Source organism: Eptesicus fuscus, chromosome 11, assembly GCF_027574615.1.
Source record: "Eptesicus fuscus isolate TK198812 chromosome 11, DD_ASM_mEF_20220401, whole genome shotgun sequence".
In the NCBI taxonomy this organism is placed as follows: Eukaryota; Metazoa; Chordata; class Mammalia; order Chiroptera; family Vespertilionidae; genus Eptesicus; species Eptesicus fuscus.
This window is the reverse complement of record NC_072483.1, coordinates 87,700,073-87,722,103: the sequence shown is the minus strand read 5'-3', so window position 1 is coordinate 87,722,103 and position 22,031 is coordinate 87,700,073. Positions and strand designations below refer to the sequence as shown.

General features: G+C 47.0%; 1 protein-coding gene across 1 annotated transcript in view; it reads right to left on the bottom strand.

Moving 5' to 3' along the window:
* Nucleotides 1-3,793: 3,793 nt before the first annotated feature.
* The window catches only part of ANKRD44 (ankyrin repeat domain 44), a 142,342-nt gene continuing 124,104 nt past the window's right edge, over nucleotides 3,794-22,031 (bottom strand). Inside the window, exons 18-27 of the mRNA XM_028153178.2 lie at nucleotides 21,874-21,961; nucleotides 20,529-20,646; nucleotides 19,072-19,288; nucleotides 14,411-14,498; nucleotides 12,699-12,782; nucleotides 11,608-11,753; nucleotides 11,059-11,141; nucleotides 8,553-8,635; nucleotides 6,553-6,644; nucleotides 3,794-4,319 (exon numbers count right to left, since the gene is read on the bottom strand). Coding sequence (XP_028008979.2) covers nucleotides 4,072-4,319; nucleotides 6,553-6,644; nucleotides 8,553-8,635; nucleotides 11,059-11,141; nucleotides 11,608-11,753; nucleotides 12,699-12,782; nucleotides 14,411-14,498; nucleotides 19,072-19,288; nucleotides 20,529-20,646; nucleotides 21,874-21,961 — 1,247 coding nt within the window. The 3' untranslated portion in view covers nucleotides 3,794-4,071. The remainder of the gene's footprint in view (nucleotides 4,320-6,552; nucleotides 6,645-8,552; nucleotides 8,636-11,058; nucleotides 11,142-11,607; nucleotides 11,754-12,698; nucleotides 12,783-14,410; nucleotides 14,499-19,071; nucleotides 19,289-20,528; nucleotides 20,647-21,873; nucleotides 21,962-22,031) is intronic.

The window sequence follows — 22,031 nt, the reverse complement described above, 5'->3', positions numbered from 1 at the left end:
TCTTAAGAATTTAACGTTAATTTGGCACTGGTAGGGGAGATACTAGTAAAGATGTAAATGGTCAGAACAGTTGGTAAAATCAGCATGACTTGGACAAATGAAAGAAAACAAGAATTGCAACAATATTTGTACCGTCTTTATTTGTAAAAATAACCATCTGAATGCATTTCCATAGTATATTACAGTTAAGTACTTCATTACATTATTAGCATTCAGTAGTTGAAAAAGTATTAAACTGTGCTTGAGAAGATTCAGATTGGTTCAAAGTCATTCACTGAACTCAAAGTCATTTTCCTCATTTTTACAGTCATGGCATTTACCAGAGTCATTCAACCCCAATTTACATAAGAAAACATTACAGACAAAATCCCACTGAAATCATCAAACAATATTTTATGCTGCTACAAATATATTATGCAAAATAGAACACTGGCACCAGATTTTATCATCGTGCTTCGCAAAGATATATTGCACATGCTAAAGCATAAAACATGTAGACAGACTACCAACCCGAATACATTTGCATTGAGCTTTTAGAACACTGCATCAGGGACGCGTAGAATTACACTGTGTACACACACTCCGATTGTCACTATCTTGGGACGCTTTTCCCCTAGAACACTGACCTATGGTTTACGGTTTGGTAAGAAGTAAGCATTTTAGCACTGCAAAATCAAACAGAACGCCTAGGGAACACTTCGGCTTTTCCACTTCCATTTCAAAGCAGGGAAAAGGGGAACTAGGAAAAAAATAAAAAAGACACTTTGTACATTCAAAGGAAGGCTGAAATGAAAACTCACTGGTCTTATATTGCTCTGGTAACACTCAAGTGGAAAAAAAAATACAAAACATTTCACAGAACATTCTCAGAATATACAGATATAAAAAGGCACTCTACCTTCATAGTACAAGACAAAAGGAAAAAACGGGGTGAGTTCTTCAACCAACACGACAGACAAGCAAACCGAGTTGCTCAACAGTACAAAGCGTAACTAGTGCAGCGAATCCGTTTGCTGTGCTTGTTCTAATTCATTAATAAAATAATAAGTCAAGCAGCTGTTTACTGCCTAACGTACCAAAACATACTACGGTGCCCTTTTAGTAGTGATACATAGAAATCCCCTGAGCTGTTTACTGTAGAATCGTAGCAGATTTTAGGCAATGTGGAGATAGTCATGTATTTACCAAGGACAGGCAGACACTGGCGAACAGGTTAAGTGCAATGAAACATGACCCCTGTGGCTGTGGTTAAAGTCGAGTCTGAAAAGAACACATGTAGGTAAAAAAGCACTAACCAGCTACGACTCAATGAAAAGCACAATGTTTTCTGTTCTGTTTTTTCTTAGAAAGCTATGTTGCAAATCTAATTTTATCTCTAAGAGATGTACTTGACAAATACAGAACTCAAGAGTTTCTTTAAAGTCATTTCTCAAAGGAAAAGAATTGGCCGGGGAGGGGAGAGGCGGGGAGGGAGCAAGAGGAGAGATGGATTCAATGAGCAGTTCAGAGTAAGCATGACTTCGTGTTGCTCCTTTGTCCTCCTTCTCTCTGTGAGGACGGGGTGGGGGGCGTCAAAGGCAGCTCCGTGGAGAGAAGGCCCAGGCCTGCGTCCTGCTGCAACGCTCCTGCTCTCCGTGCGCCCCCACGGGGCAAGGTCACGGCTGCGCCACCGCTGAGGCGGCCGTCTCTGATTCCCATTCACTTCTAGAAGAAGACACCGCAGTGTATCGCGCTTCTCCGCACTGGCTCTCTCCCATGCTCAGGGTTTTGGTAACGATGAGGTCATTATTACTCATTAGCAATTCACCTCCTGTAAAAAAATTCATCTTCTCTAAACAAACGGAAAGGACAGAGGAAGGGGGGGGAATGCAGACACAACGTTGGAAGTCCGCTGAGCAAGCCCGCCTTGGTGAAGACCCCAACGTGAGCTTCTCGTTCGGTCCAGGGTACAAAAGGGCGAGACTCACGTCTCTGGCCGTTAGACGAGAAACAGAAATAGAACACAGAATCTGGATTTGATCCAGATCTGGTGGAACACTGTTGTAAAAGTCTCTCACAAACACTATGGAACTGGAATTTCCAGGGGGAATGGAGCCCAGTTATAAGATGGTTAGTACTCCCTTAGCACAACATGTCCTTCCCCCGGTGGGAGCAGCCGAGCTGGTGATTTTCATTTCTTCTCTTGGTGCAAGTGTCCACACACTGACACAGTTTCCCAGGCGATTGCTGGGCCCCTGTGGGATGCCAGTGCATTCGGGATAATTTCTGGACCTTCCTTTTGGCCACGTCGGTGCATATGATCCACTATGTGCTTCGGTTTCGTCTGGCAGGAGAGCAGAAGGACTCCAATGTCTTCTAAGCTCTAGGCTGGCCGCAGACTGGGGCGGAGTGGTGGATGCTGGGCCCTCTCCAACCCACGAGGGAGATCCCGAGGATCGGCTGAGACCTCAGCGGCGGAAATGCCGGGCGAGGCCCAGCGCTGCGGGCTGGCCCAGGGAGGGCCTGTGTGTTTTTCTGCTTTTTCGTTTTTCCAAGTAAGACACACAGCAATGAAAAGGGAGAACAAACAAAGGACGCTCCCTCGGCATTGGTTTCATTTCAAATAAATATAAACACATTTACATCAAAAGTGTATGAACATTTTCTCTAGTCTGGCAAAAAAAATAAGCCGTGGTCAACACATCATCCGTTACAAATGGTAAGCCATCCACCGGAAATCTGTCCTAAGAAATATAAAATACAACAAAGACTCGTACGCAAAGAGATTCCATTTTAACTCCATAGAAAAGCTACTTGAGTCCTCACTTTCACTTCGAAGAAAAACCAGTTAAAGTCTTCCATTCTAGACGGAAGCATTTTGGTCCTCCTGCAGAGCTGGTTGATGAGACACAGACATAAATATGTACATGTGTGTGCAAGTGTGTGTGTGGATGGTTCTGGAAGAGCCTCATTCTTCTTTTTGTCCGGCTGCTCCCGGGGCGGGGCGGGGTCCGTTGGACCTAGAAGCTTTGGCAGAGGGAGCAGACACAGGGTTCACCAGGTGATTTCATCAGCGAGCAACTACCCACGGGCTTTACGCTCCTCATGCCCCACTCCTGCCACCTGCTCTGCCTCCCTCTGCCCCTGCTGCAGCCACACGTGCCCTCTCTTGGCACCACCCTGACTGAGAAGCTCCTGGAACATGTTACTATCGATGAACAAGGCCGATGGCCCGGATGTTCTTTAGAAGTTACCGTTTTGTCTAAGGATGCATCAGAGCAAACCTGCATAGGCCTCCGGGGGTGGGTGCAGTCTGACCTTCCCTGGAAGGGTCATAGACACCCCTGGATTCCACCGCTCGGGTGGAAAGAAGTCACAGGCTTGTTATGGGGAGCAGTGGGCGCCGTGTTTGTGTTAAAGGAAAAACAAGCAAGTCCGGTTTTCAATGAGTTTTTCTCCTTCATCTGGCAACTTCAACCCATAGCCTCAGGAAGAAGTCCTGGCTGCTGAAGGCTTACTCTAGGGAGGACACGGGTCATCAGGCTCCCTTAGAGAGATGACTACCGGCATGACTTCCGGAGAGAGACACTTTACCTTTGGGTTCTAGTGAGGGCGTAAACAGCCAAGTGAGAGGCGGTTGGAGGCTTTTCCTAGCTGCCCCTCCTCCCCCTCCCTGGGGACATGCACGTCCCAGATACACTTCTGACAACTCACTGCCAAGTGAGTATGTGAACAAAAACACACACACACTTTATAGGGGACAACAGTTCCCTCTCAGTGCATTATGCCCAAAGAAAAAGAAGTAAATGCGGTTTTTTTTTATTCCTTCCTTGAAATGAGAGGTAGACTTCCACAGAAGTATCTTAGAGCTAAGGAAAACAGGAGACAAATCAAAAGCGGGGCCCACCCGTGTGAGCGCTTGGTCCTCGGGCTTAGCCCCCCCCCACTCGGTTTGATGAATGAATCCCTTCTCTACTGGCGTCTGGTGGCCTGGGCCCATAATAACACTGGAGCACGCCCTAGACCTGGAATCCGAGCTTCTTCCCCTTCCTCCAACATGGTCGATCAAGGGAGCACGGCTACAGTCCAAGGTCAAAAGGTTTCCGAATCAGAATCGTTCTCATTGTACCCATCCTCCGAGCCTACGTTGTTACTGCACAGGCTAACCGTGCTACCCAGGTTGGAGAGGGTCGTCCTGTTCAAATTGTCTTTTTTAAAACAAACCAAGTTGACAGCCGTCATTGTACTGGAAGGAGAAAAAGGCATCATGGTAGCCAAAATGAGGGCCAGGCAGTCAGCCACGTCTTTGTTAGGAGCGCAAGCCAGGGCCGGGGTATGACCTGGGCGTAAATGCAGACAAGGCAGCGGTTAGTCCGGGACCTGAGGCGGCGTGAGCATCCACAGTACATCTCGTCCGACCTCCCGCGGAGATGTATGTTGAGTTAGCAATCATGCAGGCAAAGGGGGGAGTGACGTCTCACAGGGCATGCTAGGGGTGAGGCGAGAGGGGGCTGGAGGGGAGGCATTCCAGGGAGGGTTTGGGGGATTCTGTTCAGCTTACGTGACAACGACAAGCACTCTATTACCCAAAATTAGGCCGAATTCCAGTCTTTGTCTAGTGAACGGAAACACGAGGGGATGGGGGTGGGACACAATTCCACACAAAAAAAATACAGCCACAGGACAGCCAGGGAGGAGCTCCCACTGGCGAGCACACACACTCACACCACGGGCCTCGGGCCGGGGCCAGAGCACGCTCATTCTGAGAACAATGGCTTTCCATTGTAGGTGGTGGTGTGTCAGCTTCTACAAGGAACCGGCTCTAGACAAACGGAATCATGTGAGGAGGTCAGACACAGGAAGGCCCTGGTCGTTTGTAGTTGAACATGTACCACCATTAGAAAAAGAAAAAAAAACTTGACCTAATTTTTAAAAATAGCAACCCTGCCAACCTAAATGCAGCCGAGGCGGGAAATCGCGGTGGTTGGCATAGTCGTGCCATGCTCTACCGCTTGGACGGGGCGGCTGCCGTCTGGGAGGGGAGGTGATCTCATTGTGCGAAATAGGTGCGTGCGGAAATATACACTTGGATGTAATCACTGCTGCCTCAGTCCGCTTTGGTTCCGGGCCACCCCGTCCTCTCTGCTGGCCAGAGCTGCCTCTACTTCTCGCTCACTTACTCAGAGGAACCGGCTCAATAAAACCGAACTTTTTGCTGTTTGGTTTGTCAGCACTTGACCTCATGTCTGCTTCCCCCTCCTCGCCCCTCTGAGCAGATTATTCCTTCTCTGGTGTGAAAACCAACAAGAAGGGACAGATATCTTAACATCCTGTGCCACTCAGGTCTGTGATGAGCCAAGGAACTAGGACTGTGGCGCTGTACTAACGTGCCCCCCATGTTCCCAGGTGTCTGGGATGCGGCTAAGCTCCGAGACAAGCCAGCCCCACTGGCCCAAGGTCAGGAAGGGCTGGGTGAGCCTCGGGGGTACCAGACTTACACCAGAGAAGCGAAAACTACGTGTGCTGGCCTCTGGTCATTGTGGAGAAAAGCTGTGGGCCTCTGCACGCCAACCCCAAAGTCTACAACGGGGAGGGGAGGGGAGGGGAGGGGAGGCGGGAGAACCAGAGAGATGGAGTGAGAGCGAACTTTCTGCGTCTCCTAGATGAATCGGGCCGGGGACGGAGCAGGGAACATGCTAGGGGAAATGGGGCCGCAAAACCGAACTAACAGGGGTTATAGCTAAGGACGCCATGGGGCTGCTTACTTCTGAGCAATGGGCATGAGCTGCTAATTCCAATACCTGTAATAAGCAGTTAATTGAGTTCCGTTAATGCATTTGATTATACGATGTTAATTCAATGCCACGATCAATGCCACATTTTAAAAAAATTTACTTAATTCGTAAATATCCAGAAGTCCCTCTTCTGCTCCCCACGGCTAACAGGCATTGTGCTAACAATGGCAGTTTAATGCAATCCTGGTGTTCACCATTCCTTCGGAAGCAGAGTGTAAAGCTGCTGTTAAGGGTTCATTTAGAAAAGGGACGTTCTCAGATCAAGAGGAGTGTCAAGCCTACACATGAATTTGAAATTCTTATCCACATTCCCCAAATAGCCATCCTGGGAAGATGCGACCTGGTCTGTCCTCGAAAAGAAAAGAAAAAGGTTTGATCTCAGAATGGACTGGAACACAGAGCCCTGGTTTTGACGTGAGCCCTTGAGCATGCACGGATGGTGTGGAATCCCTCACTCCTCAGGGTGGGCGGTCAGAACGGCGAAGGCCAAGGCGAAAGCTTGTCCGTGTGTCTCGGGCATCTGAACCGCCACGCTGAGGAGTCAGTGACCCTCGCTGCTGACATCACATGCAGAATGGGAGGCAGCGGTGGCTACGGGGAGACTGTACTTGAACGCAGACAGACAGGACACGGTACCCTGGTTGATTTCTCACACACGGGGGGGCTCTGTAGGGAGAGGGTTCCTAACGCCTCTTTAACTAGCGCCTACATCCCTCACGTCCTCCGGCTCCCCAGCACAGGGAAGGCCCCTGCGTGATCGTGTACTTTCCCCACTCACCGTTCTCATCGACAGCGAGGACGCAGGCCCCTTTGGCCAGCAGCTCCTCCACCACGGCCTTCAGGCCATTGCGCGCAGCCACGTGCAGGGGCCTGGGAGAGAACACACAGCGTCAGCGGGGATGCGCGTTTGTGTGAGACGAGCCATTGGGGCGGCCTGTGTTATTAAGGGGCAGCAAGCGGGTAAGAATCCATAAAGAGCATCGGAACATTTTTACTGGGGAAGAAAGAGATTTGTTGACCAGTTCTCTTCTAGGTGCTAAGGACCCAACAGTTCTTCCAAGTTGGCCCAGACTTCTCTGCAGATATCACAAATACTCTGCACCTCCAACAACCTCAATGACAGTAAATGGGAAGACAGAGAAGAACTTAAGCTCTAGTGCGTTTTCTAGAAGGTTCTTTACCCCTTGAGCTGTACTCTAGCACTTGAATCACTGTTTCACCCAGTTCATCAATGTGACTGTCTAATATCACGCATATAGATAACCTCAAACCTCTTTGTTATTACTAAGTGATATTTTGCTGAATTTAGAACATCTTTTTTTTTTTAATATATTTCTTTATTGATTTCAGAGAGGAAGGGAGAAGGAGAGAGAGACAGAAACATTAATGATGAGAGAGAACCACCGATCGGCCGCCTCCTGCACACTCCCCACTGGGGTTTGAGCCCACAACTCAGGCATGTGCTCCCGGCCAGAATCGAACCCGGGACCCTTCAGTCCACAGGCCGACACTCTATCCACTGAGCCAACCCGACCAGGGCTGAATTTAGAACATCTTAAAGAACAATGTCAAAGTTAGTATATTCTGCTATACATTCCTTCAGAATGTTAATGAAAACAAATGCTAATATTCTTTGCCCTTTGAAACAAATATAAAATTTTCTACAATAAAAAATAAAGCAGCTTTTATTTATTTACTATTGTTATTATTATGTGTAGTCCTCACCTGAGGATATGCTTATCTTTTCATTGGTTTTACAGAGAGGAAAAGAGAGAGAAAGAAACATCAACTGGCTGCCTTCTGTATGCACCCCAACCGGGGATCGAACCTGCAACCTAGGTATGTGCCCTGACTGGAAATCGAACCCACCACCTTTTGGTGTATGGGATGATGTTCTAACTAACTGAGCCACATGGCTAAAGCTAAAGCAGCTTTTAAATTTTTCACACTGAGGATAACACTGAATTACATTAAAATGTAATTAAGACAAATTGCTTAGAAACTCTTCAAATATATTCTGGGAACCTAGTTTATAAGACTGTCATTTTCTAGTAAGCATACATAATGCTAATCCTCTATAATAAAAGCCTAATATGCTAAGTGTCTGACCAATTGGTCGACCGTTCTACCAGTCGCTATGACACACACTGACCACCAGGGGCAGACGCTTCTACCAGTAGGTTAGCTTGCTGCTGGGGTCCAGCTGATGGGGACTGAGTGAGACGGGCCGAACATGCCCTGGAGCCCTCCCGCGGTCCCTTCCTGGCCCCAATCTGCACCGGTGGGGTCCTTCAACCTGGCCTGATCTGCACTGGTGGGGTCCTTCAACCTGGCTTGAGCCCTGTTGCAATCTGGGACCCCTTGGGGGATGTTGGAGAGCTGGTTTTAGCCCGATCCCGGCAGGCCAGGCCAAGGGATGCCACCAGTGCACGAGTCCGTGCATCGGGCCTCTAGTACATTTACACAAATATTTCTCAAATAGGTCAGTCCATAAGTTTTTCTAATCACCCAGTAAATTTATAATATTACCATAGAAATATCAGCAAAGAAAAATACCGACCTCCCAAATCTCCATGCCGGCATATCAAATGAAGGCTCTAACTGAAACTGTCCAGCCAGGTCTGACTCGCAGGTGTGTGACTAAACTCCCCGAAGGAGAAGCGGGTCTGTGCTTTCCCACGGTGCCCCCACCCCAGCCTGGCACAGAGCACGCTGCACATTGGTTGAATACATGACTACGAATTTGGGTCTGAGTCCAGCTCTCGCCACCACACTTACGTCTGCAGGGCACTGTTTTTGGCATTAATAAGGCTCTCGTCTTGTATCTTGTCAAGTATTAACAAGGCACATTTTTCATGACCCTAGGGACGAAAAAGAAAATGATCAGAAACTCAGGGTGGAGACTCGGAAAAGTTCCGGAACAACCACTTCATTGTGCTCTAAGGGTGAAATGAATGCCCTCTGCCTGTATACACGTTAGAAGGCCATCATCTGAGTAATTCCTTTTTCTTCTAAAAAGCAAATAGTCCCAGGCCCTAGATTCTCCAAGATCCCAAATGAGGCCCCATTAGGACTTGGTTAATATAAATCTGATCTGAAACACTAACATTTCTAGGATAAGTTTTAGAAGTAATGTCCAGGGAGCTGAAACCCACAGGAATTCAGCCGGGCCAGCTGGCAAACAGGGAGGAGAGTTAGAAGTACCCTTCAACATCACTTTTTAAATGTAAGTCAAGTCCCATCTCCTTCCTCAGCTCTTCATGATCAACCACTTCCTTGATCCATTTATCCTTGGAATTCGCATGCCGCCTATTATCTGTGTCACTTATCAGTTACTGCCTTCTATTGTGAAAGGGTTCTTTTTAAAGAAAGCCTATTCATTCTCTCCTCCGCTGGGGGAAATGATCTCTGCGTCTTATGACAACAGACGGTAATTTCAATTGATCCCTCAGAGGCGCTTTCACGGTTTCAGGCCTGCACTCCGTGAAGGTACTGGCTTCCTGAGCCCTGTGACCCAGAGCATCAACATCAGCATCACCTGGCACTTCGCGACGGGGAATCTCAGGCCCCACTCCCGCTCTCCTAGGTCAGAAGCTGAATTTTAACAATATCCTTAGGTGATTCGATGGCACAATAACGTTTGAAAAGCACTGCATTTACAGTCATGAAAACTACACCTTGAAACACGCTTGATGAAATGGAGCACTTTTTTGCAGTTTCCCTGGCACGCCCAGGACATGAAGTGAGAAAATGCAACCAATGAGAGGAGCGGCTGAGCATGCTGGTGCCGCTGGGTACAGATAACACCTTTAATGCTGGAGCTATCCTATATAATAAAACCCTAATATGTAAATCGACCGAACGGCCGAACAACCAGTTGCTATGATGCACACTGACCACCAGGGGACAGACGCTCAACACAGGAGCTGCCCCCTGGTGGTCAGTGCACTCCCACAGGGGGAGCCTGTTCAGCCAGAAGCCAGGTTCATGGCTGGCAAGCGCAGCGGCGGTGGCAGGAGTCTCTCCAGCCTCCACTGCAGGTGGGCAGTAAGAAGTGAGGGGTCCCAGACTGCGAGGGCCCAGGACTGTGAGAGGGATGTCTGACTGCCAGCTTAGGCCCAATCCCCAGGGGAGTGGGCCTAAGCGGGCAGGCAGACATCCCCCGAGGGTTCCTGGACTGCAAGAGGGCACAGGCCTAGCTGAGGGACCTTCCCCCCAGTGCATGATTTTCATGTACCGGACCTCTAGTACTGAAATAAACACCTTCACTGGTGTCAGCTGGCATCATACCACAATGCCTTAGACAGGAGACCCTTAAATATAACTTTAGAAATATCCACGGAGGTTTCATTCTGATATACTACTGGTGGAGTGTAAATAGTTTAAGATTTCATTTTAGGGGGATTTGGTCTTTAAAATGTTCATAGCCTCAGGCTCAATAATTTCACATTTAGAAATTTACTTTAAAGGAACAGGGCTTCCTAAAACATTTCACCACAGTTACTATTGTGTAGAAGCTTGTATTTGAAAACAAGTAAATGTCTAATGGGCGGGGGTGGGCTGAGTGAAGGGTGGCACATTCCTAAGGTAGCGCGTACCAGGCGTCTTCAAAAACATCATGAAATGTCTACAAGAAAGCTAAACATGTGACTCAGTAACAAGAGCAGGTTGTATGTAGTGTGATCCCGCTTCTGTGCATCACATTCCTATGTGCCATTTATCTTTTGCTGAAGCAGGGACCCCGGAGCAGTGAACACAATGCTATTTTTTTAAAAAAAACCACACACACAAATGAGCTCTTTGCATTGGACGAGGCACCAGAAAAAAAGGGAGCGGGTAGACCTGCACACGAACACACTCATTGGCCTCACAGGAGAGCATTGTTGGGCTGTGTTATCGCAAGGCCTTCCAACGAAACAAAATGAGAACAAGTGGAGCTTCTCATATTCTAGAAGCCATGTATCTGAGGTCCTCATGGGTGTTTACAACCAAAATGTGGTCGCACGTACACAGTGGCAGCATCGAGCCAGACGGCAGCCAGTGTGCAAGTGGCCAACGCCATGCTCAGCACATCCCGTCCGCCCGGGTGGCACGCCCTTGCTTCTCTTTCCTCCTCCGACTCCGCTTAGAGGGGACAACCTCCTGGGGAAACGGACCTCTTAATTAGGGGCCATGACACGCACTTTTGAGGTAGAATTAAGTGGTATTTATCATCATCATCACCATCACCATCATTACTATTATTATTATACTGAATAACAGTGTTTCAAATTCCTTTGCATACTTTACTACACGCCAAATGCAAGGGTGTGTTCAAGTCCTTGTCCTTCACAGACAGGTCAGCCTGGGCGCTGTTCACCAGAATGTCTATAAAAAACAAAAGAAAGCCACTCAGACTACATGCCAATTACATGCATCTTGAAGACGTTCCTACAGAAACAATAACAGATCTGAATTAGTGCAGCTCACATAATCCTACTTAATGTTTTTAAGGAAAAAAGGAACCATTTATGGCCACATTTGTTCTAGCCAAATCCAAGGCCTATCGGCATCCATTGTGATTGTCTATAGAGTTCTAGTTCCAGGTACAATGATTCTGTGTTGCCTCTGGTTTCTCACTGTCGAGAGGTTTCCCTGCTGAGAGGTTGGCTCACTTGGATCAGGCCCACCGACCAGCCAGTAATGGGATGGTGGACAATGAGCAAGCGGAGCCGGTGGCTTAAGTAAAATGTTGGTCTTTTTGTGGGTGTACAGCCAGAGACCAGCGGCTTTCCTGATTGCCCGGGCCTTTGGTGTTGGGCAGGCACGGATGGGAAGTCCCCCTGGCACGTACCCACGGCGCCCGCCTGCCCGTTCTCCGCGGCCATCATCAGCGCCGTGCGGCCCGCATCGTCGGCCGCGTCCACCTGCGCGCTGTGTCTCAGCAGGAGCTGCAGGCACTCCACGTGGTCCGCGAAGGCTGCGGCGTGCAGCGGCGTCCTGGCGACAGAACAACGGCGTTAGCTTCCCGGGAGCCTCACCCCGCTCTCTGTGCATGCCAGGGAAACACGGCGGGTCCCCAGAGATGACCACCGGGCCCCTCGGAAGGGTCACCGACGCGGGGGGGTTAGGTGGTGGCCCTGATCATGAAATTAGCATCTTTGTTTGACCGCTTTCATCTTGAGTCCCAGTGGCTTTTCTCTCCCCTTCGATAAAGACACTTTCAAAATTACACCTTAAATTTGTAGATCACTGGCTATTTTTCTAAAAAGCCCACATCATCTAGTGTGAATGACTGATTTTTGGGGGGACAACTTGCATTATTTGTCAAATTTAGAAACTATTGGCCTTTTAACCACTTCTAGGATTTTATCTCCTAGATACACTTGGGTCATAGGGCCAGGCACATACTGGTATGAACCGCACCACCCTTTGAAATAGCAAAGAACTGGAAACAACCTAAATATTCTCCCATAGGGGGCAGGACGATTAAGTTGTCATATGTATATCCCTTCAGATGAATAATATTCAGCTTTAAAAAGAACATGGAAAATCTAAGGGTTTTAGTATGGGAAGATCTCCAAGATGCACCAAAAGCAGAGCATTGCTATAGAGTGCTCCATTTGCATACAAGGGACATAAGCACATATATTTTACACATGTTTGTAGCGGTGCACAGACGATATGTGAGGGAATATACACATTTGGAAAGGACAGTTTCTAGTGGCTTCCTCCGTGGAAGAGGCTGGGGCTGCTGGGCTGAGGAGGAAAACCTCTTTTAAGTATATATCCTTTACAATACTTAATTTAAAAAAAAAACAAACAAACCATGCTTACATATTACTTTTCAATTTAAAAACTAAATAAAAAAGGTTGGGCCCCTCTGAAACCACAGGGCAGAGACGGAGATTCGTGGAGGAGAGGCATGCCGCCTGGGCCACTCACCTGCCTTTGTCGTCTCTGCAGTTGACAATACTGGAATCTATGGCCCCCAGGAGCAGCGACGCACAATTCTCATGGGCATTTATTCTAAAACGGAAGTGGATTTAACGTGAAAAATCTCACCACTTAGAAAGCTATGTATCCCCTCCTCGTCCATCTCCCCATGCACTGTGTACGTAACAATCTGATGGTGGCTGTTTTATAAGTCTGATGCAAATATCTGTGGCCCATGTTCCGGTGAAATGTTTAAAGAAGACGATCTAGGTGACACAAACGAACTGCATTTTATACTTCCTGTAGCGGGCAGTCTCCACTCTGAAGATTTGGGAGCACTGCCTGCTCCAAAAAGGGCTCAAGTTTGTTCATCTGACCTAAACGGCATCCTCTGGCTGTGTGAGCGGCGGTGGTGAGGAGGGTAGGATCTGAGGCTGAAGGTCCTGGGAGGAGGAGCTCAGGAGGGCACCCTCTTTACGCCGAGTTCACCAGGAGCCGTGGGCCAGTCACTCTTGGATTTGAGCTCCACCCCCTCACAGATCCAAACAAATTATATTCAAAGTTTTAAAGGAAAGGGGTTTATTAAAGTTCCTGGGAAGGTCCTGGGACAGTTATACCAAGAATCCACAGCCAGTGACAGCTGCTAATACACGAACAAGGACTTCGAGAAATCAATTAAGACAAGAAATTGTGAGCAACGGCACCTCAGAATCGAAGTGGGCACAACTTGGAACAAAATAGATCCAGAGACATAGAAGCATAGATTGTGGAATCTCAGAGGGAAGGCAGGGGAGGCTGGGTGGGTGGGAAGAGATCAACCAAAGACCTTGTCTGTATATATGCATCACCCATGGACACAGACAATAGGGTGGTGAAGGCCTGGGGCGGGGGGTGGGGGGTGGGGAGCGGGCTAGAAGAGGTCAATGGGACAAAGAGGGGGACATATAAAGATTTAAAATAATGATAATAAATCCTTTAGGGTATCTGCTACTATAAAAAAAACAAAACAAAAAGACTTGTGAGAGAAATAATAGACCTATTGTCCATGGAATCTTGGAAGCCAAAGCCGAAACACTGGAGGGCAAGGATGGAGCGCTTCAAAGCTGTGAGAGCGCTGGCCACTCACATCCCCTGTGCCAGGGCCAGCTGGTCAGGGAACAGGCTGCATCGACACAGGTCACCTGCCAACCTCAAGAACATGTCCGCCTGGGTGCCCACGACCCAGCAGGCTGACATGGACGTCTGACTTACAGCCCCTGTACTCTCTGGACAATGAGTTACACACTGAGATTGGAGCAAAAATTACATGTAAAATACCTTACAGCATACGAAGATAGGGAATTACAATACACGCAAAGTCTTCCTGGTATAAAATGTCTTTCTAATCATTCACGGACATATTTTTAGAATTTGGCTGAGAGACGTGAAGTATACCTGAAGAGCACGGGGTGTCCGGTGCCCCTCAGGACACCTCTTCATGCCTTTCCCGCAGGTGGCGTGTGAGCCTCCTGGGAACCACGGCATTCCATAGAAATCTCCTGGAAATCATTCACATTAGGGACCACACTTCCCTCTCAGACCCATTTGCCTTTAGCAGCAAAATGGAATACTTTGGTCTTATCTGTCACGTGAAAGCCTTTTCCTTTCCTAAAGGGCAATCTCTCTACATGTCGTTAAAGGAATTTAAAGCAGCACCATTGACTTCCGGCATCTCTACTTACATCGCACAGTGCAGTGGAGTGAAGGGATTGCCGATAAATTTGCGAAAACATTTCTGCTCCAAAAGTACCTCTATACAGTTTTCATTACCTGCAAGGAAGCAAAGGAATTTAGGAAGTTTCCAAGAGAGAAATTTTGTTCAACACAATCAATTTTTTTTTTTTTTGTCATTAAGAACTGAATTCTGGCTTATGAATTTTCCTGAATTGGATGAATGCTCACCCTCCATGGAATGAAATTCACAAAATGCCAGCATGTTGTTGACTATGCTCACAGGTGTTCCGAGACATAATGAACAAATAAGACAATGAAGGCCATGTGGTCTCGGGGAGAGAACGCGATGGAGAAGGGACCTCATTCGCAGGCAGAATCGATTCTATGTTATGCTCAGCTTTTGACAGGTAGACAACTAACACACCCCAGTTTGCCCATATTTACAACAGGAAATTTCCCCTTCACCCATCTGAGTAGACTCACTTATAATTATGGACCCTAGTGAAGGGGAGAAGATGTGATTGATAGAAAACAGCAGGTGAAAGGATAAAATACTGAATGTAAACTACTGTTTAAGTATTTAAAATGGCACCAAGATCAGCTCCTGGCAAACAATGTGTACCCAATAAGTATTTAAAAAAAATAAGTAGAGGAATGCATGTGAGGGATTATTTTCAACAAAATGACAAGTAGTTTCCAAATCAACTGAATTTACGTTAAGGCCTCAGCTCTGTTGGCTTACTTGTCACGTGATCCAAACAACTCTCTTGGGATCTGTGAGCCTCAATTTCTCAGAGATAAAAAATGAGACGAGGAAACTTGCCCTACTAATGTCACAGGATGATGGGAGCTTATGGATAAAGGACCTGAATGTGGTCTGTAAAGTGATGGACCGCTATTAATGCCAAGCTACTTGGCTTTGGAATACAGATTGTTGTCCTGGAACCTCCTCTTGGCTGAACTCAGTGCTAAATTCTCAGTTCTCTCATGATCTACCTCAGAATGACGAAGATCAGACAATTTTAAGTATTAAAACACAAACCAAACCTTTCTTTTACCTATAAAGAGAAAAAGTGACACTGCTTGAAGGAGCATTAAAAACATATAAAGTAATGAATATAAAAATCCCCTAATTTAAAAAAAAAAATCCCCTAACTTTATGAAGTTATACTGTTTAGCTTTCCAACTATAGCCAACCCTCACTTAAACATTTCACACCCTCTGTTAGTATGAATCCCCCACTGGATCTACTTAGGGAAGCATCTACATACAGCACTCTTTGGGACTCTATGAACCCCAATCTATGGGTCTGTGTAGATAGGACTGGGCATCCTTGAGTGACTTTCGATATTTCACAGTGCTCAGTGAAGGGGATTCTGGGAAGATGGGATCTTGACCCTTAGACCTGGAGGGAGACTGCACTGGAACTGCTTAGTGGGGGGACTGCTCCCCTCCCCTGCTTGCACCTGGAGAGGCCTCAGAACAGAGACCTGCCACCCCCCTTCCCCTCACCTCAGGGGACAGGATGTGGTCGGTGAGTTTGCCACCTGTCATTAGACCAACACTCTGACTGTGCCTTCTCCTTCCTGCCAGAGAGATCTCTGGGCTTGACCTAGATGGGGCTTAGGGGACCCTCAGCTACTAGTAGGTAAAAAATCACACTCCTGCAGTGGCAGGGAGGGACCAAGCCAAGTTGAGCAAGTAGAAAATTTGACTTTTACTGGTCAGAGCCAATGATGAAAGAGGACTGTAATAAAAATGAAATGTCGTAAATCAGAGCACCCCATAGTTTCTGAGTGAAAATATTTTTAAAATATATTTTTATTGATTTCAGACTGGAAGGGAGAGGGAGAGAGAGATAGAAAACATCAATGATGAGAGAGCACCACTGATCAGCTGCCTCCTGCATGCCCCCTACTGGGGATCGGGCCCCCAACCCAGGCATGTGCCGTTGACCGTGGGACCCTTCAGTCCGCAGGCCAATGATCTATCCACTGAGCCAAACCATCTAGGTGAAAATTTTTAATTTAAGAATTGAAAATGGAAAAATAAAATTATAAAAACAGAGTAGAATATATATGGGAAAATACCCATATAAACTTACAGGTGGGAGACCTTAAGCAGGACTGGGAACCAAGATCCCAGCAAATAAAAATATGACAGACTCAACTACACAAAAGTTCAAAATTTCTTCATGGGAAATGACATCATAAAAAAGGACCAGAGACAAGTGACAGACTGAGAGAGAACACTGGCAGCACATAGGAAAGCAGGGAGGATCCCTATCTCAAAGACAAGGCCCTCCAGCAAGCGCAGGAGGAAAGATAAAACTCATTAAAAATAAGCACTAGATGGGAAAGGCCATTTCCAGAAGACGAAATACCAATAAATAAATACACTGTTAGACAGGGAAACACAACCCAAAGTAATGAGATAGCCTTTCTGCCCTTCAAATCACAAAAAGGAAAAAGATGCTATCTTCCCGGGCTGGCAAAGGCTTGTGGAAACACAGGTTTTATACACGTTTGGGGGAGTAATAAATTACACCCTTCTTGCAAGGTAACATGGTGTCATTTATTAAAGTTAAAAAGCACACATGTCCTCATCAATAGTCTCCCTTCTGGAAACTTATCGGACAGAATTAAGGTACATACTATGAATAGACACACACTGCAGCCTTGTTTAAACAGGAAAAAACCTGAAAACAATCCGAATGTCCATCCCCAGGGACCCGGTTGAATAAATAATAAATTGTGATACACACGCATCAATATTGATTTATCTGCTATGCAATCTAATCTAATAATAGACAAATATGCAAATTGTCCGCACCTTTGCTACACATAAGCCACACCCACCAGCCAATCAGGACGAGTATGCAAATTACCCCAACAAAGATGGCGGCTAATTTGCATATCAAGACAGCGTGGAAAGAAGCCAAGAGCTGCAGAAGGGAGTAAAGCTTCGAAGAAGCAAGCAAGCCGGGGCGGGGCGGGGGGGGGGCGGGGGGGGGGGGGCGGGAGGGAGAAGGGAGGAGCGAAGTCAGGGCCGGGGGCGAAGGGAAAAGCAGGCGGGCTGGCGGAGAAGGCGGGGCAGGCGACAAGGGCGGAACGGAGGCGGGGTAGAGTGCAGCAGGAAATCCTATTGCAGGATTTTTCCTGCAACGGGAACGCTAGTATACTAAGAAGATCAATCATTACTGATACACAGTAACTTGCAGGATCTCTGCGATAGAATGTGTATAGAAGTAGATGTGGACAAAACCGGATTTCTCTTCTGCTGTGACCTTCGATCGGCCTCACTGAGCAAGCCTATCAGAGCCTTCCAGTTGATGATTATCAGTGTTCCATAAAACCTACCATAAATGTTTTTGTTAGTAACGGCCAGAATGCCATGGCAACCAGAATAAATATTAACCTGGTGATAGGATCCATTACGGACCATGTTCCGTTGCAAGACCACCAGGAGGTATGGCCCCCGGCACCACTGCATTCTTTTTTTAAAAAAAAATGTTTTTATTGATTTTAGAGAGAGGAAGGGAGAGGGACTGAGAGATAGAAACATCGACGAGAGAGAAACATTTATTGGCTGCCTCCTGCACATCCTCCACAAGGGTTTGAGCCTGCAACCAGGCCATGTGCCCCAACCAAGAATCGAACCAGTGACCTCCTGGTTCACTGAGCCACACGGGCCGGGCACTACTGCACTCGTCGACTGCATTCTTTGTCCCTTTGTCTTGTCAATCATCAGTACCTGAGTTACACCGTAAAAAAATACTGTAACGGGTCTGTTAGCGGAGAATCATCTGTGCAGAGTGCTGGATTGTGTGTCCGCTCTGACCCTACATCCCTGTAAAGAAATGATCCTGGAATCATTTTCTGTTACGGTCTAGGGAGCTGCCTACGTCATTTGCTGTCTGCTTGTTCAGGTGGCCATTATACCTGTGCCCCTCCTACCAGGTTAAATAAACAACAGCAAAAAAGAAAGTTACAGAATGATAGTTGTTCTATGATTCTAGTTTAAAAAAACAGATAGACATACATTTGTATTTATTTATATCCTCAAGTGGAAAGTATTAAAGGTACACACCAAATTACACCAGAAAGCGAGTTTGGAAATGGAGACTTAATTCTACCTTAGACATGTCAATATTTTTGAAATTTATGATGGGCTTGCATTTCTTTTTTACTCAAATAAGTGAAATAAAAAAAGTTAAATCTTCTGAATTATAAGTGCGACAAAAATAAAGGGGGGGAAATGAGATATAAAAGAGGAAATGCCCAAAGACAAATCAATCCTCTAGGAGTCTGACTGGCAGTCAACTGTAACAGGTGTTGGCTGTGTTATTTTAATTCATTGTAGGGTCCCTGGTTATATCATGTAGATCAGAAACCTTCATTAAAACTGGTTATTCAGTTCATTAGAATTTCTGATTAGGAGTTTTATGTTATTAGTTAGCAAAAAGGGAGAAAGTGAATTTTTATCCCATTGAGGCATCATAGTGGCCAGGAAGGGAAACATACTTCAAAAACAGAAAAAAGGTGTCTCGGATGTAGGAAGATTGGGAATCAAGGTGGACAGCGTTGTGCTGTTTTCCCTCCCCTGGGATCCCAGTGGTGCCGGGGTCAGAGGGAACCCCCCGGACTCAGCCGCACGACGGTGCACTCACCATTGTAACAAGCCCAGTGCAGCGGCGTGTAGCCCTGGTTGTCCTTGAAAGAGCAGTCTTCCTCCGACAGGGCCATCTGCAGCAGCTCGCTCAGCCACGTGGCGTGGCCGCGGGCCGCCGCGTAGTGCAAGGGGGTCCTCCCTCTGGCATCTCTGCAGAGAATGGAGACTTCTTCCTCCAGCAGCATTTGCACACATTCCTCATGACCCGACATGATCTAACCAATCGCCGGTGAGAACACAAAGCAAAGTCAGAAGGGCCGCCAGCTCGGGCTGTGAAGCAGGCGGCTGAGTGAGGCTGGGCTCAAAGTCAGAGGACATCAGTGCCCGGGCCTTAGGGGAGGGCAACCCAGCCAGATTCATAGCAGAAAAGTCCGTGTGGACATCAGCATTTGGGAAACATCTCGACTCTCCAGGCATAACCATGAAAGGTGTTATGATACAGTGGGACACATGAGGGTTAGAGTCAGGAAGGTGTGAGTTAAATCCTGGCTTCCCCTGGTAAAGCCTGGACAAGTCCATTCACCTGTCTGTCTCGCTTCGTTTCCCTGTACGTGGGGATGGTAATGAGGACCCCACAGGTGGCTGTGAGGACTGACGAGATAAGGTAGGTAAGGCCCCAGCCCGCTGCATGGCCCACAGGAAGTCCCCGAGAAATAAGGACTAGGATTACCACTTGGACCCCTGAGAGTTCCTCTCCTTTTCCCTGACCATGTGGTTGGCACCAGCCCCCAAAAGCACTTTTATTTCTGCTTTTGTTTGATTTCGTTTCCTAGGTGTGCTTTAAAAACAACTCAGCAGATGTATACAAAGAATTGCCACAGGATGCATATTTCAGGTGGGGAATGGGTCAACAATTAGACATAGCAGGGCTACTCAACACTAAGCAATCACTGGAATAAATCATGGCACCCGCATACAATGGACCATTAAAAAGGATAGAGCAGGAAAATATTTACTGACATGGAAAAGGTCCTTGATGTTCTAAAAGAAAAAAAGTAGGTTCCAAATAGTATCTTCAGTGTTCTCTTTTTAACATTAAAAAAAAAAATAAACCTATATGCAGAAAAGAAGATTTGGTATATAAACCAAAAAATGGTTCTCTCCAGGAGGTAGGATTACTCGTGATTGTAACTGTCTTCTCTGTGCTTTGAAAAAAAATATTTGCAAATTTTCTATGCTGTGCAAGTAGTTTGTAATCAGAAAGTAGAAGCAATTCTACCAGCAGTGGGAGGCCGTGGTTCTGGGATCACAGTCTGCCATGAAATCTCAAGAGCAGGGCCTCAGAGTACCCGCCACTATTTCACTCTGCAAAAGATTCTGTAATTTCTTTTAGACCGACTGAGGTCATTGGTTATCTTAGGAAACAACCTTTTTACTAAACACTCATATGGGAAGTAAAGAGGAAGCGTGCTCATTCCAGGATGGCTTGACTGCGGCTGAGGAAGAGGTACATACCCCTCTGTGCAAAGCTGTGCACCCCATGATGTCAACAGCATCTACATTTGCTTCCTTTTCAAGTAACAACGAAACAGCATCAATGTGTCCATATGCTACTGCCAGCATCAGTGGGGTTCTAGGAGAGAGATAGATTAGTCTTTTTAGAAGAAAATTAAAACAAAATGCTCATTACTTCCAGTGGGAGGCCCTCCTTCTCTTTGTCACACACACACACACTCTCTATCTATAATAATAAAAGCATAATATGCTAATTAGACCAGACAGCTGAACGACCTTCTGGATGACCTTCCGGACAAAGCCAGGGCTGTGAGGGCCAAGCCCCTTGCATGAATTCCGTGCATCGGGCCTCTAGTATAAATATCTTTCTGCCTCTGGCATCTAATGGCCACATGGAAAGCTGTCAGTGAAATGACTGATACGGGCGGGGCTGGGAAAGGCTCCTTCTCAGGATGGTCACTGCGATCCCATCATTTTCAGAAGCATTTCTAAATATCAACCGAGCAGGGAGCGCGTGCAAGAAGGAGACCCTCTCGCTCCTATCTGAGTAGTTCCACCTTCAGAGTGTTGTGTGTTGGCGTTTGCTCAATGTTTCACTTGACCAAAGCTTGCTGCCTTCCAGAAAAGCCTGGCAAACCCCGAGGAAAGATCAGGGAGCTGGGGTCCAGAAGCAGACGTCCTAGCTCCCACTTTGACACTAGCTCACTTGCCTGGGTGAGGCACTCAGGCTGGCTCTGCCTTTCCTCTCTGTGAGAGAAGACGGGGGCAGGGACAGGCTACCAGTGGGAAGGACTTGGGCAGAACAAACCCAAGGAAGGAGGCACATGTGAAGGGTTTTTATGATGGAGGTAACTTCTTGAGGCCATTGCCATTATTAACATGAACATGAAAATGTAGCAGCTTCAAAAGAGGGTAAAATGGGTAGGAAGAAGGAGCCAAGGAGGTCTGGTTTTAAAAGGACAGGGGACATGGCCCTAGACATAAAAAGTTGGCTCTTTTTCATCAACACACACACACACACACACACACACACACACACACACACACACACACACACACTGCACTTAGGTAGATTCTCCTAAGTCCCATTGTGACATTCTTTAGAGTTAGTAGAGCTATTGTAATCATCATACGCTGCGTGTCTTTCTCCATATGTTGCCTGTCCCTGTATATACTCTGACATGAAGCTACCTCATTGTTCCAGGATCCTCAGCCAATGAATTTCACCCAAACATGTGCCCCCCAACCTCAAGCTCAGCAGTCAGCCCTCCCAGCAGCTGAACCAACCAACCACCACCCACCGTGACTGAAACCAACGGCCGGCCCGGCCCAGGGGGACACTTACTGTCCTTTGGCATCTTTCACGTCAACCACTTCCGGGTTGTCTGCGATTTCTAGTAACAGCCGCAAACACAGGGTGTGGCCATTAATCACTGAAAGAGAAAAGAAGGGACATTCTGTTAACAGACCCCCCACGACCACACACATCCCTCCAAAGTGAAG